Genomic DNA, 17,169 nt, shown 5'->3' on the forward strand with positions numbered 1-17,169 from the left:
TTTGGATTGGACTTTGAACCCTCTCTGTAGTGGTGGTTTTTGAAGTCCACAGAACCAGCATATACATATATTTTTAATTTTTAATTATTTCTCGAAATTTGACAGAGTTGTTCTGAGATGAAATGAAATGGCATATGAATGTACACTCAAAATAATAAAATTTAAAACTACACTATTACTAATTAACCGCAGCATATCAGCATAAAGTGTTATGAGATATTAATTTATGTATGTATAATTGCAGTAAAAAATAATATTGCATAAATAATTACACTTACATATATATATATATATATATATATATATATACACACACATGTATTTTTTTAACAAAATTATTTGCTTAAATTAATTTATGCATATTTGGTTAATAATGATGCTAAATAAACATTTAGCTCACTGATTGTTGGGCTTCTGATAATTTAAATGTGAGAGGCAATGAAATAAGATAGGTTTGGATGAAGCATCTCATCGACAAGCCAGAGAAGGCCAGTGTAGTGATGTTTCGATTAAGAACCCTTTGGACAAGATTCTCCTTTTTTCCAGTTTTGCAAATTAACGGTCGTAAGTCCACCTTATATTTTATCGTTATTATTTTCTTTTTTGAATAAGTGTTGTTATAGTTGAAGTAAGGTTTCCATTAGATCTGGCAACTACAAGGCTAGCTAGCTGTTCATATGACAAAAAGGATGCGATTGTTTAAGGACTTGATGGAATAAGGTTAGTTATAGGGTAAAATTATTGAATTTCCTTTATAAATATATATATATATATATATATATATATATATATATATAATACATATAAAAACAAAATCGGGTTTGAAGTTGGATTGACCAAGCTATAATCATGGCCCTTCTATAGTGACATGATTGAGATAAGGCATGTGGTACGCATGTGCATCAGATCTTTCCCTACCGGCCAGATGATATGTTTGCATATATATGCCTCATGGGTCGTTGGATCTTAGGAACATTTCATATATATATATATATATATTAAACTAACGATTTGTTACTTACCAAATAAAAAACTAACGACTTGTTAATCCTCCTCCAAAAAAATTATAGAAATTTTGTAGTCCTTGTTAAAATAGAAAAATTAAAAAGAAAAAGAAACCCAATCAACTTTATTTGATGTAGTAAGAATATAATCTAATTGAATTCAAGATGTTTCCTACTGGTGTACTCTTCCCTCTCATTCCCAAAAACAATAAAATAAAATAAAATAGAAAAAAAAAATCATTTCTCTTGATCTTGATGTTTGTGTGTATTATTATCTTTATATATGTTGCCGACCAAAATCTCAACGGTCAGACAATTAAGCATATTCAAAATGTCATTAATTTAGGTTTGACAATATTGACAAAATAATTAAGTACCCAGTAAAGAAAAATGATTGCAAGTGAATATGGGATCCAGTTAATTTTGATGGGCTTACATTAATTAACTTGAACAGTAATTTAAGGATATAAATTAAAACTGTATTAATTGAGATTTTCAAAAAGATATGACATATATCATGACTGCGAACTCCATTGAAGAAAAAACCCTACCACCATCTGCAAGGAGTATCAAGCAATCATTAAAAATCCCTGATTAACCCTTGATTATTAACTATATATGTATATTATGTCCCATGGCCTTTTAAATTTTTGTCCTCCCTTTTAGGGTATGGTTGTTCATTAACTGCCATGTATGGGCAATGGTTTCAAATTGATAATTCCCATTCCAATATATATGTAATCTATAATTAGAGATTAATTGAAATATTTTTTTTTATTTGCAACAATATTACAGATATTAAAATATTTATTAAATTTACTTAGTAAAAGTATGTATTAAAATGTTATTGATTAATATATTTATATAACTTAAATATGAATAAATTAATTTTTAATTAAAAAAGTAAATTAAATAAATAAACTAATTAAATATAATCATATTATTTGGTTAACAAATTTAATTAATATTTTAATAAATTTAGCATTATAATTGGATTTTCTCATCTTAAATAAAAGAAAATCTTTTGAAAGCATTATTAAATCTGGATATGCGTTTCTTAATTAGAAAGCTCCAAGTTTTAACTTAAGCTAGATATGAGTAGGAGTTGTTTAAGTATTAATTTTCCAAGTTTTCGATATATGCACTCAACTACTCGGGTAGATATGGAAACCCGGACCTCAGCAAATTAAATGAAATTTCCAAATCCGCAAAATTCTTTACTTGATAATTAGTTGTTAAATGCGCAAAATTCAATTGCCGAAGGAAGGCGCTTTGGTCAGAAAAAAAGACTAAAAGTTTTAATTGATTGAGGCCTCAAGCCCGGTGCTGTTCCACGAATATTACTTTATTGCCTTAAGGAAGCTTTTCATTAGAGAACAACAATAATCAATCAAAAAGAAAAAAGAAATAAATATAATATATAAATGTCTATTTGAGAGGTGTGTGGGTGTTATCCAGGGGAGTCAACTACAGGATTTCTGGATTGACCGCATGAAAGCTCCCAGATATGTGCATGTGGAATTTTGCGCAAGACATGCCCTTAACAAGGCCTTTCCTTCTCTTCTTTGTTTCTTTATTATTTATTTTTTGAACCATAGGGCACGCAAAATTGCTTGGAAATGTTTTATGTCTCAATTTGGCGTAAATAAATTTTTATTATGTATGAAGATTATCATTTTTGGGTTGGTGTCCATTTTGGATAATGAGATAAGAGAGAGAGAGAAAGAGAGATAATTGTGGAGGATTTTCATGGGATTTTTTCCTTTCTTTAAATAACCGTGTAGGAAACATTTTAATGATATAGCATTAGAAAATATGAGCCTATAAATCTTGACAAACCCAATGCCCATCCATCCATTTAAAAACTGGCATTTATGTAATGTTGGGTTGAGATTCGTCATGATAAAACATATAGTATAATTTGCAAGACCAAATAATAAAACGATGGTTCTTAATATTCTGAATTATTAAACTTTCAATCAAGGAAGACAGAATTAGGCCAAAATAAATAAATAAATAAAAGGAAGCCAGAAACTTCCTGCAGTATGCTTGGATGGCCATATTTATTAACAGTTATAAAAACTGCAATAGTTTATTGGAAAAGCCAATTAAAGTGCCATTTTCACAGATAACTAAAAGATCATTTTTGTTGGAAGAGTAATGTTAGCAATACAAAAAATTCCATATATATGTTTACCAACTGTACAAGTTTCATTATTTTATTGTTAAAATATTAATTTAATCTAATTATAAATAAGTGAACATAACATAAAAAAAAATTAATTAAATAATGATACACAAAAATTTAATAAATATGTAAACTAGTTTTACTGATGCTTCTAGCTTTATTCTAATATGAAAAGATGCGATACATATAGTTACACGTTCAGAAGAAAAAGATTAGAGCATTGCAGACCGTGAGTGTTGATAGACGTATATGTGGGCCACACCATGGGATAGAGTGTAAATACCAGCCCAAGCAGTTATATAGGTATCTGTGATAATAAGCCATCCAGCTTTATTGGGCTTTTTGTTCTTCTTCTTCTTACTAGAAGGAGCTGGATATATTCTGAACATCCCAAATTTTGCCACCCAATCACTCGAAAACCACAAAGCCATGAGGTTCTTGTTTATAATTGGACCCAAACGATTGGTAAGACGTCCAACTTTTAATTAAACAAACTTAATTAGAATGTTAATGTTTCCTTCATTAACCCAATATACACGGCTCCACACACTACCATCCCAATTTTTGTTACCCTGTTGAGTATCTATCTATATCCCAAGACTACTTCATTTTACAACCTTCCTGACCACGGTTTAAAAGATGTTTATGTGTTCGTGTTGTACTGTAATCATAACCAGCTAATAGGAATACAAAAATCACATTTTTTCGCTGCCAAAAAATTTTCACTTGCTAATTGCTATTTGGATTGTAGAAAACTGATAATTATTCCAATTCATTCATAAAAATTTTAAAACGAGGAAAATAATTATCAAAAGCTACTTTAGTATATCCTGGCTTTGAAAGGCTTGATGCAGAATTAATGTGTGGTAATTAGAATGTAGCTAGATATATAACCACTATATATATATATATATATATATATAGTTGGCAACAATTAAACACTAAAACAATCAATAAGTACTGGTACGGTTCTTTAATTCAGCTTTGATATATATTGTAGTACTACTTTACATGGAAACTAAATAATTAAACCAGGTAAGTTTTAACTTGTTCTGGATTCTCCTTTCTGTTGCCTCCATCTCTTACATTTGGTATCTAAAATGGTGATTGGATATTGATTCCCCATGCATGCCTTCATTAATATTGTTGTACTTACTTGTGGTCTTTCAGGTGGGTCTTCTTGAATCACGAAATTGGGTTTTCTACCAGAAATGCATGTGTTCTTTTCTAGTATTATTCTGCAGGGTAAGAGAGTGGAATCTCTCATATATATGCACTCGATGCTTCTCATGAGTAGTAGTCACATCATGTGAGCCTTGTCTTGCATGGATTTGGAATTAATCAAGTATAATTGGTATAATTGGGAATTTTGATACAATGTCATCTACTGATTATGACCAAAGTTTTATATGTAGTTTCTTATCTCTTGCTTGCTCTACACTACAACCAGGCTTTCTATTTAATATTTATTAATGGAGGCCTTATTTTTCACTTTTTCATCTTCCATATCAGTTAAGTCCCTCTCTTTAATTTCTTTTCTTTTTTATTTCTTCATGACTCTATTGTTTGATCCTGATCTCTCTCATGGATATATAACAGTATATACTAATTAGAAATATCGATTTAATTAATTAAGGACATGAAACTGCCAAGAATTTGATGCCAATACTTATATATGATCAGTTCATACATATTGTTATACGAATTAACCTTATATGTATACCACAGAAAGAAAGGGAGAGCACAAAGAGATGGCAAGGAAGAATACACATATAATACATACTTATATATGGGAGGGTGTGGCAAAGAAGGATGTGGAATCCTTTACCCATCACGTTGAGAAAGAAAGCAGAGCTGATAAAAAGCATGTAACAAAGCTAGCTTTTTGAAAGGGGAAGCATTGAGTCTAAAAGAGCAATACCCCTTTTTTTTTTTTTTTTTTTTTTTTGTCTCTGAAAGATGAATTAAAGATTTTGGAAGCAAGCGAAGAAATTATTTGGAGTTTGTTGGTTTGTGCATTTTGGGAGAGAATATATTCCTTTCATTTTGCTCCAACACTAACAAAGAGACCACCACCTCACATCACATGCCATTTCACACTCGGTTTCTCTATACTTCCCATATGCTCTCCACATCATGCACCTATTACCTATACACGCCCCCAATATATATACATTCATATAGATATTGCACAAACCTCTATAAGTTTTTTTAGGTATATTATATAATACCAGTTCCAAAATCAATATTGGAGTACATATTAATTATATGATAAGCAATTTAAATTAAATTATGTGTAATAGTATCAACTTCTGAAGCAGCAGTTGCTACCCAAATATATTATCATCCATCCATATGCGTCTGTTTCATTATGTGTTCCATATATCAATTCAAATGGGTTCCACTATTTATTTTATAAAGCTGAACTTATTATTATATATAATTATCATTTAACTTATTATATATTTAATAATTTTTAATAGCAATGCTACATTTTAAATAATTAAATCAGAATCGAAAGTCAGAATCATTAAGTTAGTGAAGACAAAATCTGATAATTTCTTCTCTTTAGATGGAAACATACATATATTGATATAACAAATATATGAATAATTTATATATTTTGACAATTACAAGAAACATTATCACCCATATAACTTGGTTTCAATAATCAAAGCGACAGTATATAAAATAAAATAAAAAACTGGTTTCATTGAGGTATCCTTGATTAATTTATTTTCTTTCTTTATGTGTGGATAAAGAGAGATATATGACACAAATATTAGAGTCAACTCATCTAATCTTTCAGATGGTGGTGTTAGTGTCATAATGTCATTCTTGGAATGACTATCAATAAGTACATATAATTTGGTATTCGTCATATATGTTGTATAGTTAGTCATTTCTAGAATTCAAATTAATAGAAATTTTTTTTACATGGTGCATTTGAGATTTGAATTCAAATTATTATTTAAGAAAATAATGATTTTTATTATTGAATTGTCTCTACAAAGAAACCATTTGTAAAAAAAGTCAAAATACATATACACAATTAATTAAATTTTGAAAAAAGAAACAAGTATATGAGAAAGAGTGAGAATTCATTTCCACAATCGAGTGTTCTTTCCCCTCTCTCTCTTCTTCTTATGTTAGGTACTATGAGATTCAATACCTCTGGAAACATTCAACATACGAAAGATTGCATATAAATTAAAGTCGCCCCTTCAGCCGACTTCTTAGAATACACACAGTTAAATTAGGAATATATTCAGCATCCAATAACTAGTTCTTTTCAAATGAAAATGAGTGATCAAGTATTAGTTTTTAATCACTGACTGAGTAGAGCTCAGGACCTCACGGGAGGTATGAGAAACTGTTAGGCTCTCCAACCTTTTCGGCTTTGGCAATCGTTGTTCCATCCTGATAACGACATAAAACTAATAAATTATATGTTTTATCATTAACAATCAATCTTACAGTAATGATTTGATGTGTCTCAGCAAAAAAGGAAAATGAAAATGAAAATATGATTTTAATGTCAATCAAATTAAACTTATTATTTATATATCCAGTTGACAACTTTAACTGGGACCCCGTTAAAATTAATCACATTAATTTTCAACTTTTTTCCATTGTTTTTTATCATAAGATTGAGAAGTTTAATTTTGTTAAGTAGGATTACTATAGTGGTAAACCCCTCAAATTTAAATCATATAATATTGGGTTTGAAATATATCTCCTTCTTTTTTGGAGTAGAAATTTATTGTAATCTATCCAAAAAAAAAAAAGTTTAATTTTTAATTTCTTTCTTAAATAGATACGAACAATAACATTAGAAAAAATGTATATCATTTTAATACATATACATACTGATCTCATATCTTTTTAGTTTTTTTTTTTAAAAATTAATGTACAATTCCATCGAATTGAATTGAATATAATTGTATGTGTGATAGCATCTATTATACTAGGAATATCAATGAACCCGATTATTGGAATTGCTCAAGATATCCTTTTTTAGTTTTTATTTTACTTGAAGTCGACATATTATGCATTTATATATTTTTTAAGCACACAATTTATGAGAAACTATTATACTAATTCAACCATTTCTTTGGACTGACATTAGTTCTACCATTTAAATGATGTATTGCATTTTCTTTCTTGTGTTTGGCCTTTCTTTGAATGGTGTAATACTACTGAGTTGTGGAACATTGAGGTGAGATCTCTTTTGGTAATTATAAGTTATAACACTCCGATCTAAATCAAACGGTTATAAAATAACTGATAGGAAAAGAAAGAAGGATGTCATTTTCATTACTGTCATACTTCTTTCATGTGACATTCATAAGTCTTTTGATCCACATATCAAACAGATCATCTCTGCATTTGTTTTTCATATTTGAGACTTTGGGATCAATACCTACAAAATGTGCAAAAGTCTACACTAAAAATCGTTTTTTTCTTTTTGTTTTTATTGTTTCCAAAACATATTAGAAAAAACCAGTTCACCTAATAAAGTACTGAGCATAGGCAGAATTCAGCTCAGAAATTAAAAAATAAAAAACTGATGGATCAAAAAAAGCTGAAAAGGTGAGAGAAAAGACAAAGTACAAATAATTGAAATGAGATTAGAATTATAAGGTGGGTCCTATATTCCTCATATGTGTGATGCACATTATGGAATGGCATTAGGCTTATGATAAAAGTGAGTAGAAACGTTAACATCAAGAAGATAATCCACCTTTGAATACACCAACATTATCTAATACTTTAATACCTAAAGATCCCCACTCATCAACAGTGCTTTTGTTACTTTCTGCTTAAATTAATTGATTTAGATAAACAATATCTGAAATAATTAGTAAATTAAGCTTTCAGATTTCCACCTTCCACATTAGGCCATTCTAATAGGTTGCAAACTAATCTAAATTAATCACCCCTAGCAGCTGGCAATAACCCCTCTTTCCCTTTATTTAGGGTCAAATTAAGACGGTAATTTGTACAAGGACACGTGCATTTGCTGCTTAAGTAAGATTATTTTTTAAAAGAATTAAATATATATATATATATATATAAAAAATCAGTACCTTGATTAGAAAACCTTTCTTGTTTAGACTGATCACTTCCTTTGTGATAAATTAACCTGCTTTTTTCTTCTGCTAATTTGCTTTATTTAGACCCAAAAGCATTTAGATATGATTGTCCATTATTAGATGGCCTATATATGCAATATATAATCATCGTCTAATTCCGATATAAAACCACAAAAAGTAGTAAAGGTCAAATCTGGACAAATTGAGTTATTCTATAAATGGCTAAACTATTGAAACTATTAGACCAGTTATCTTTTCCGAGAATCATTTGTCTAAAATAATGACCTTACTTAGAGGAAGAGATTTGTACTCTTCGAGAAGATAGCTTGTATTCTTACACTGTATACGTGTTTACGTTTGAATTATTGTTATTATTATTATTAGGTACCTTGTGGACTCTGCAAGGTTTAATTTTTTGCGGCAGGCAAAGTCTCGGGCTCCTCTTTCATATTAATTAAATACCAAAACCTACCCAACACATTAAAATAAAATATATAAAAAATAATAATAATAGCGTACTTAATAATAAGACAACTTTGCCCTTAGTAATGCATACTATGTAAATGGATCGTTCTGTCGTAGAAGGAGACGTATAAACCTACTTAACACATGGAGCCCCAAAGACATTATTCAAAAATCATCTTTGTATAGAAGGGTACGCGTGGCTCTCAAGGTCCCCCATTAGGTGGCAAAAGAATCCATTTCTGATAATATTTAATTCTCTGTCCTTTTTTCTTTTTTTGTTTCTTTCTGCCATCATACATGGTCCTTGTTTTCAACTTCAATATTAAGCACTTATTAATTAGATAACTCCTAATTAATAATCTATCTAACAGCTCAGCTGAAGAAGTTTTATAAATTCAAAAGAAAAATCATGTTCTTTGTCCAATATTCTCTCCAAAACCAGTGGAGAATTATTTTGTTTGATTTCATTATTACATTTTTTTAATCGATGGGTTGGTTTAGGATGCAAAAAAAGGAGATGAAAAACTTATTTATATAATAATTTGATTAACTTGATTATGATGAAAAACAACAGCCAGGTTGCTCTCTTATGTTGCTATCGTATATGCTCCATGTTGACTATGACCAAACCACATAAAAACCCCTATGCCAAATTTGCCCAGACATTCTTCTGTTTGAGATTGTTTCTATGCTTTGTGATATATTATAATTAAGAAGTATTTATTCCCCATAATTTTCAAATTAAAGTACAAACTAATAGAAAAAAATAATATAAAAAATCCTTTAATCAAGCCGAAACATTTTTTTTGTGTAAGTGGGACTAAAGATCCATTTTATGTCTTTGAGCTAGATTTACATCCCCAATTTAAGGCTTGAGGCCCGCATATTGTTGAAAAACAAAATAAAAAACAAAACAAAAAGAGAGAGACCAAATTCCAATGATGTTATAAAATGCTTAAGCATATAATATCAATTAAATCACTACTTAACTAGTGAAGGATAATATCTTTATCACTGTCTAGTTTAAATTTCAGTGTAATTTATACTAAAAGTGATATGTAAGTCTATATGAGTATATGTACTGCTAAAATATTATTGTTTATCCTACCAAAAAAGTTCGGATCAATCTCACATGTATATTCAATCGAAATTTGAAGAATTTCAGGATCAAAGAAGTGCAATTTTCATTGATTTTTATTGTTATAAATTTATAGTTTGATATAAGAGGATTGAAGAAAAAGACATATATACAATATCTTCCCTTGTGAATCATGCCATTGACAAATGCGACTGACAAGGAAAATAATAAAAGTCTTTACTTGGTGTCTGTCAACAAAAAACACAATTGTTATTGCTATCTTACTTCCTTGAGCTCCTTTAAAATTGGTTTATAAAAGCATTTATGGCGGTATTATTTGGTTTCAAATGTTCACATTAAAGATAACTTAATCAACCTCTTTTTTTTTTTTTTTCCTTTTCTTTTCCTCTGAATTATCTTATAATTATAAGTGTATATATATATACATAGAAAAATTTTAATAAGAAATCAAGCTAAAAAAAAAATAAAAAAAAATAGGAGGAGAATGATTCTTTGTTGAAATGGGACCTAAAAAATTGAAATTGTCCGGTAGTGTCAAGTGTGTAAAGTGGCATCCAAAATAATAATAATAATAGTGGTCCAAGGATTGAGAGGATGATTGGGAAATTTACAGGTGGGCAAAAAACTCCACCCCGTGCCTCCGGAGGTGCTAAAAATAGGATTAGCTTATGTTCTTTCCAAAAACTTCCTTTGGCCGACATCGTATATAATCCGGGCTGTCCAGCCACTTCTCTCTTTAAATGCTCATGGCATTTCCGTAATAATGCAAAACAACCAAGCCCTTTACTGTCACATTAATTAAATGAAAAATACCAAATCTGAAACACACATAGATTTCTGGCCTCCCTTACTTCTCATTGGCTGCACTCTTGGAAGGGGAAAATCAATATGGTTTTTTTGTAAATTTTACTCTGTTTCTCTTTAGTCCTCCCCTCCCCTGCCATCGTTAGCAACTTCACTACTGCTACCTCCAGTTCAAACCTGCAGCGAAGGACAACCTTGTTATAGATAGATAGAGAGAGAGAGAGAGAGAGAGAGAGAGGTTGGTTTTAGTTTTTTCTTCTCCTCTGTTTTCGTTCTGTGTTCTAATCTGATTTTCTTATGTTAAAAATGGTTTCTTTTGATTTTCTTTAGCTTATGTTGTTGAATACAGTGCTTCAGATTCAACCATGGAAAAGTGGGTTATAATCAGATTTGACAGTTGTTGGGGTTTTGTTGGGTAATTTAAGGAGTAAAATTGATACTTTCTTATCTCTATTTTTTTTCCTCTGTTTTTCTCTGGCTAGTATTTCTCAGCAGCCTATGGATTTGGGTACAGTGGATGGATAGGATTGAATGTTTTTGTCTCTGAAGACACTTCCGGGAAAATTCTTCTGGGAAGTATTTAAGAGGAAAGAAGCTTAATCCTAGTTACTTTTCTGGTTCGCCGCGTTTCCAGAGCTTTGAGTTCGATCTAATCACTCCCAAACGAAGGAAAAAAAAAAAAAAAAAAAAGGCCAAAAGTCTTTTACTTTCTTCAAGTTGAAGCGTCAAAGAAATGGAGTCAGATCTCCAACACCATCACCTATTTCGCGATCATCTTCAACAACAGCAGCAGATGAACTCGGGCTTGATGCGATACCGATCGGCGCCGAGTTCGTATTTCACAAGTGCCATGGACAGAGAATTTTGCCAGCAGTTCTTCGATCGGCCTTCGAGCCCCGAAACAGAGAGAATTTTCGCTTGTTTTATGAACGGTGGAAATGGAGGAGACGATACAGGAAACAAGGTGACTGGGACAGAGACTGACCAGAAGACCCAGTTTTCGACATCTACGATGAACAACGAAACAGGGGTTCTTGAGCAACAGCAACAGAGCAACCTCAACGATTATTCCTCTGCTTCACAGAACTTTTACCAACCTTCATCAAAACCACCTTTGCCAAATCAGAGCCTGCCTTCTGGGAATGAAGGATCTAACTATTCCGTGGGTATGAATCAGATCCCACAGATGAGGACCGGTAGTGTCAATAATTCCAATCTTATTCGACATAGTAGCTCTCCTGCCGGACTATTTGCAAGTATAAACATTGATAATGGTATGAACTTCTTTTTTTATTATTTTATTTTTATTTTTTTTACCTTCCTTTGCTGGTTTTCTTCTTTGTAAGATAATATTCCTATACCCTCTGAGAGATTAAAAATATTGATATGAGTATGGTGCTTAACACCTCTTATGAATTGTCAGGCTATCGGAGAGTCATGGGAGACTATGGAGTTACTAACACTAATAGCACAAAAGAAGAAGCAGCTATTTCTTCTGCAAACAGGCTGAAGAATTATAATACAGCAGGGGGGCCTCCTCCTCTTCCTTCAGCAGGGCTGATGAGCCCAATTGCTGAAATGGAGGACAAAAACTTGGCAATCACTAATCCAGACACTGGGAATTATGTCACAGCAGGTCTTCCAATGCCTTCTTGGGATGACTCTGCTAGTATGTCTGACAGTATTACTGGTTTGAAAAGACTTAGATCACTTGACGATACCAAACCATTTTCAGCTCTAAACAAATCAGAAAATCAGGTACTCTCTCTCTCTCTCTCTCTCTCTAATCAAATGTGCTTTGTGGTTTTCTATTAGTTTCTTCAGATCTAATATTAATATATAGCTATTGTTTGTTTGTTTTTTTTTTTTTTTTCATTATTATTATTTTTTTAAACATTTTTGTGTCGGTTCAGAATGTGGAAGTTGGAGCAAGGCCTCCAACACTTTTGACTCACCACTTGAGTTTGCCCAAAACATCATCTGAAATGGCAGCCATTGAGAAGTACTTGCAGTTCCAAGACTCTGTACCTTGTAAGATCAGGGCCAAGCGAGGCTGTGCTACTCATCCTAGGAGCATTGCTGAGAGGGTAATGTTATTTTTATCATATATTTCCGTGATTCAGTCTTCTTCTTCATGCCTCTTGTTTAATGGGAATTTTACCAAAAATCTATGAATTTTGAATAATTTCAGGTTAGAAGAACACGGATTAGTGAAAGGATGAGGAAACTACAAGAGCTTGTCCCAAGCATGGACAAGGTAGAAACTTGTCACTAGCAATTTCCCTCCTAAGTATACACCGTTGTGGGAGCTCTAGTCTACCGACTCTAAAAATCTTGTCCTTGTTTGCAGCAAACAAACACATCAGACATGTTGGATTTGGCTGTTGAGTACATCAAAGATCTTCAAGAACAAGTACAGGTATAAATCATGAAAATCCCCTCTTTTTTTTTAAAAAAAAAAAAAAAAATTTAAAGATTCTACCACAAGCCATCTTAAAATTTTCACCTCATCTAAAAATGTATTTCCTTCTTCTTCTTCTTCTTTTTTCTTCTTGGTGGGGATTGTAGACACTTTCAGATAAACGTGCCAAGTGTACGTGTTCAAACAGAGTGGAGCAATAACGCAAAAAAGCATGGGAACCGGTTTTAATTACTTTTATGTACAGAAGAAGTATAAGAATTTGGGGGGCAATAAAAAAGAGGAAAGGGAAAAAGGGCCTAGCTGAGGGTTATCTTTTTGGCGCTGAAAAATAAGAAGATATTGATCCATTTATTATTATATGGGGGTAGGTGTATGGGTTAAGAAATGTTGCTAAAGTCTACTTCAGAATGGGAGATCTATTTGATGATATTGTAGAAATTAATCTGTATAGTAAATGTTGTAGTGCATGTAACATGTTCCATGTATTCTTCACTTCTGCAACTCACCCCACCAAAACAAACTACTTTATATATTTTATACATATATATATATATATATATTTTTTTTCCTTCTCTCCCCACACGCACAGAGAGATATATATATGCATATAGAGAGAGAGAGAGAGAGAGAGAACGGCTTTACCTCTGCTGCAGGAAACAGAGCATGCTATCAATAAGCTGTCGTATATAAGGATCACGGTAAGCACGTGGGTAGCCGAACCCTTCTTTTTCACAGAATTGGGAGAAGAATGAGTGGAGCAGACTCACTCTCACCTAGAGTTAAAGTTCAACCTGATTAAATAATATTTTCATTGACCTTTTCTTTCTCTTTCTCATTGTCCATAACCTGAAAACATTTGATTTCTTTTCTCGGTTTTCTTGTTTCAAAGTCTTCAACTACCGTCTGTCATACATATTTAGTATTCCGGGTCCCTCGGGGATCTCTGCGATGGCTGAAGTAAAGAGGGAAGGCCCATATGATGGAATCCAAATTGAAGATTTCATATGACAATAATAATCAGCGCCAAATTTATTGTCTTTGCTATATATACATATATTTATATATATATAGTCTGTATATGATCTGAACATCCGTGCATTTTTATCGACTAAACTTTAATATTGATTACTACAGTTTTTAAGAAAATTATTATTAATATTATTATACAGATAGGAGTATTAATGAAAAGAACCATTAATACTATCATAATATGGTAATCTATCCTTCATGCTGTGAAATTTTTTTATATATATTTTTATAAATTAATTTAGATAAATTTTTTATTTTCATTTCAACTTAATTTTTTTTTTAATATTCTATAAAATTAAGATATTGTGGTTGGATATATATATATTTATATATATATATATATATATATTTTTTTTTTTCCTTTCAATTTATGTTGCATGATAGTAAATGTTAGGTTGTTGATCAAATGGGGTAATTTTCAATTTATGTTACATGTTAGTAAATGTTAGGCTATTAATCCAAATGGGATAATTGTTCTATAGTGCCTGGGAGTTGGTACCAAGCCTGTTCTTTCTAAAGTGTCCCAAATTTTATATTATTTGTTTGGTTGGCGTTCACACAAGCAAAAATACATAGATAAAAATAAATAAAAAATTAAAAAAATAAAAGGGTGTGAGATGTTGGCTATGGGCTTATGATGTATGAACTGGGTAATGGGAGGATGAGGTAGCTGACCTTAATGAATGAATGAGTGACTGTTCACTTCTTTTTTCTTTTTTTTTATTTAATCCCTTCTTGTGGCCTAAGCCATGGAAGTGCGTGCCATGTCATAAGTGATGTCATCATCTTTGGCTTTTCCTTGTATGTGAAAGGAAATTTGGGTTGTGGTAGTTTTGGTAGGAAAGGACACAATGTCCCTAGTCTTTTGGTATTTTTTAGGTAACCTAAGGGCACAATGAGAAGATAGAATAAGCAAAGAAAGAAAGAAAGAAAGAGAGAGAGAGAGAGCTGTGCTAGTGGAGTGGACTCGAGTGGAGGGTATCACCAATCTACATGCCTTTTCTATGGAGTGTGGACCTTCTTTACTCTTCCTCTCTTGTCAATTAAGACCTTTGGGTGTGGAATGAAAAAATCCACACTCTAATTTTAGTATGGTTGGACCCAAAATACATGGCCCTGATATTATCAAATAATATTAATGGTATGGGATGCCAATAAACATGTTTTATTTATTTATTTTTAAGAAAGCATACTTATTGAAACCATAACACAATATTAAATTTTTTGAATCACATGGGAGTAGTAGGGTTCACAGGGAAACAGTTCAAATTTGCCAAATTTATCCTCTTTCACATGTTTACTTCTTTTATGTTTTTTTTTTTATTTTTTTATTTTTTATTTTGAAGAGTTACTTATTTTATTTATTTATTTTTAGTAAACGAATTACTTCTTCTATCTTTTAACATTTACAAAAGGATTGATTTCTGTATTTATTCTTTCATTATTATGATTATTATTTTTCGTGAAAGGGAAGGAGAGGGACTCTGCAAATTCGTCATTTACGGGATGTGATATAAATGTATAAAGAGACTGACGCCCCATCAAAATGAGCCGGATTAGAAGGGTCAAGTGGGCCTATTCATTTTAACAAATGTGCTTAGGCCTTTTTCAGTCTCTATCATGGGCTTCAACCTAATCCCCTAGACCTGAGTCTTCTTACGGAGTTAAAAGGATCCAATTTGGAAAGAAAAACAAAAAAAAAATCGGATATGAAAAGCATATTTAGAAAAATAAGGGTGAATTCCTTATTTTTTTTCTTTTTTTCTCTTTTTGTTCAGCATTTACAAGCTTACCAAGTTAAGAGGGATGTATTCAATTTAGAGTTTGATGGATTTAAAATGAATTATATACTTTAAGGAGGATGTATTTAATTTAGAATTTGAAGGATTTTAAAAGTGTTTTAAAGTTTTGAGATATTCGATTTAGATTTTAAGGGAATCCATATAAATCTAATGATATTCAATTCAGATTTTGATGGATTTTATAAAAGTCCATTAAAATCTAGATGTATTTAATTGGGATTTTATAGAATTCTTTTAAAATCTGGTGGTATTCAAAAAGTTATTGATTTTAAAAGATTTTAAAAAATAATGGATTTTAATGGATTTGAAAGAATTTTAACAGGAAAATTATGAAGAAAATTGTCAATATGAAATCCAGCTTTAAATCCAAAGATTTCATTGGATTCTTATAAAATTTTTATAGAGTCTGTAGAATTCCATAACAATCCATCAAATCCTTTACAGTCTATAATTCATTTTAAATCCATCAAATTCTAAATTGAATATATCCCTCTAAAAGATTTGATGGTTTGTTATGAAATTCTACAGACTCCATAAAAATTTTATAAAAATCCAATGAAATATTTGGATTTAAAGCTGGATTTCATATTGACAATTTTCTTCACAATTTCCCTATTAAAATCTTTTCAAATCCATTAAAATCCATCATTTTTTAAAATCTTTAAAATAAATGACTTTTTGAATACCACCAGATTTTAAAAGAATTCTATAAAATCCTAATTGAATACATCTAGATTTTAATGGACTTTTATAAAATTCATTAAAATCTGAATTAAATATTATTAGACTTGTATGGATTTTTTTAAAATCTAAATCGAATACCTCAAAACTTTAAAAAAACTTTTAAAATCATTCAAATTCTAAATTGAATACCTCTCCTAAAAAATATATGCTATATTATTAGATTCACTTAAAATCTTTTTTTGGAAACGAACTCTAATTCATATCCAATTTTATTTGAATTCAAGATTTAAAAAATAACCAAATAAAGAAAGAAAGAAAATTTCATTTGAATAACTTTCTGTCATGGTATTTTTATTTTCAACATATTCTTATTAAAGCCTTCACGTATTTAAATTTCAAAAATGAAAGGAAAAAAAAAAAAAAAAACAAACAAATGACATGCATAAGGACTAGGATCATGAGGGGAAGAAAACATCCAAAAAAAAAACAAAAACCCGACGGAAGAGATACACGTGGCAAGTTTCCAACTGGGCACCCGAACGTTCACTTCCATTTGAGTATAGATTTCCCTCCCAA

General features: G+C 30.8%; 1 protein-coding gene across 2 annotated transcripts; it reads left to right on the plus strand.

Moving 5' to 3' along the window:
- Nucleotides 1-10,550: 10,550 nt before the first annotated feature.
- On the plus strand, nt 10,551-15,639 carry LOC107404664 (transcription factor bHLH122). Of its 2 annotated transcripts, XM_016011646.4 has the most exons (7): nt 10,555-10,894; nt 11,139-11,930; nt 12,080-12,414; nt 12,570-12,743; nt 12,848-12,913; nt 13,007-13,075; nt 13,225-13,645. In XM_016011646.4, the coding sequence occupies exons 2-7, from the start codon at nt 11,390-11,392 to the stop codon at nt 13,276-13,278; spliced, it is 1,239 nt and encodes a 412-aa protein (XP_015867132.3). In that variant the 5' UTR covers nt 10,555-10,894; nt 11,139-11,389; the 3' UTR covers nt 13,279-13,645. The 2 variants fall into 2 exon arrangements, with proteins under 2 accessions (XP_060668248.1, XP_015867132.3); XM_060812265.1 differs by lacking the exon at nt 13,225-13,645 and adding an exon at nt 15,577-15,639 and having other exon boundaries at nt 10,551-11,930.
- The last annotated feature ends 1,530 nt before the right edge of the window (nt 15,640-17,169 follow it).

The sequence above is a fragment of the Ziziphus jujuba genome, chromosome 10 (assembly GCF_031755915.1).
Source record: "Ziziphus jujuba cultivar Dongzao chromosome 10, ASM3175591v1".
NCBI classification, from domain to species: domain Eukaryota; kingdom Viridiplantae; phylum Streptophyta; class Magnoliopsida; order Rosales; family Rhamnaceae; genus Ziziphus; species Ziziphus jujuba.

Excerpts from the sequence above, each read along its gene's own strand:
- LOC107404664 (XM_016011646.4), top strand. The coding sequence starts at position 11,390 with ATGGAGTCAGATCTCCAACACCATCACCTATTTCGCGATCATCTTCAA. Across the intron at positions 12,415-12,569 it reads TAAACAAATCAGAAAATCAG|AATGTGGAAGTTGGAGCAAG; the intron begins GTACTCTCTCTC and ends GTGTCGGTTCAG. Across the intron at positions 13,076-13,224 it reads ATCTTCAAGAACAAGTACAG|ACACTTTCAGATAAACGTGC; the intron begins GTATAAATCATG and ends TGGGGATTGTAG.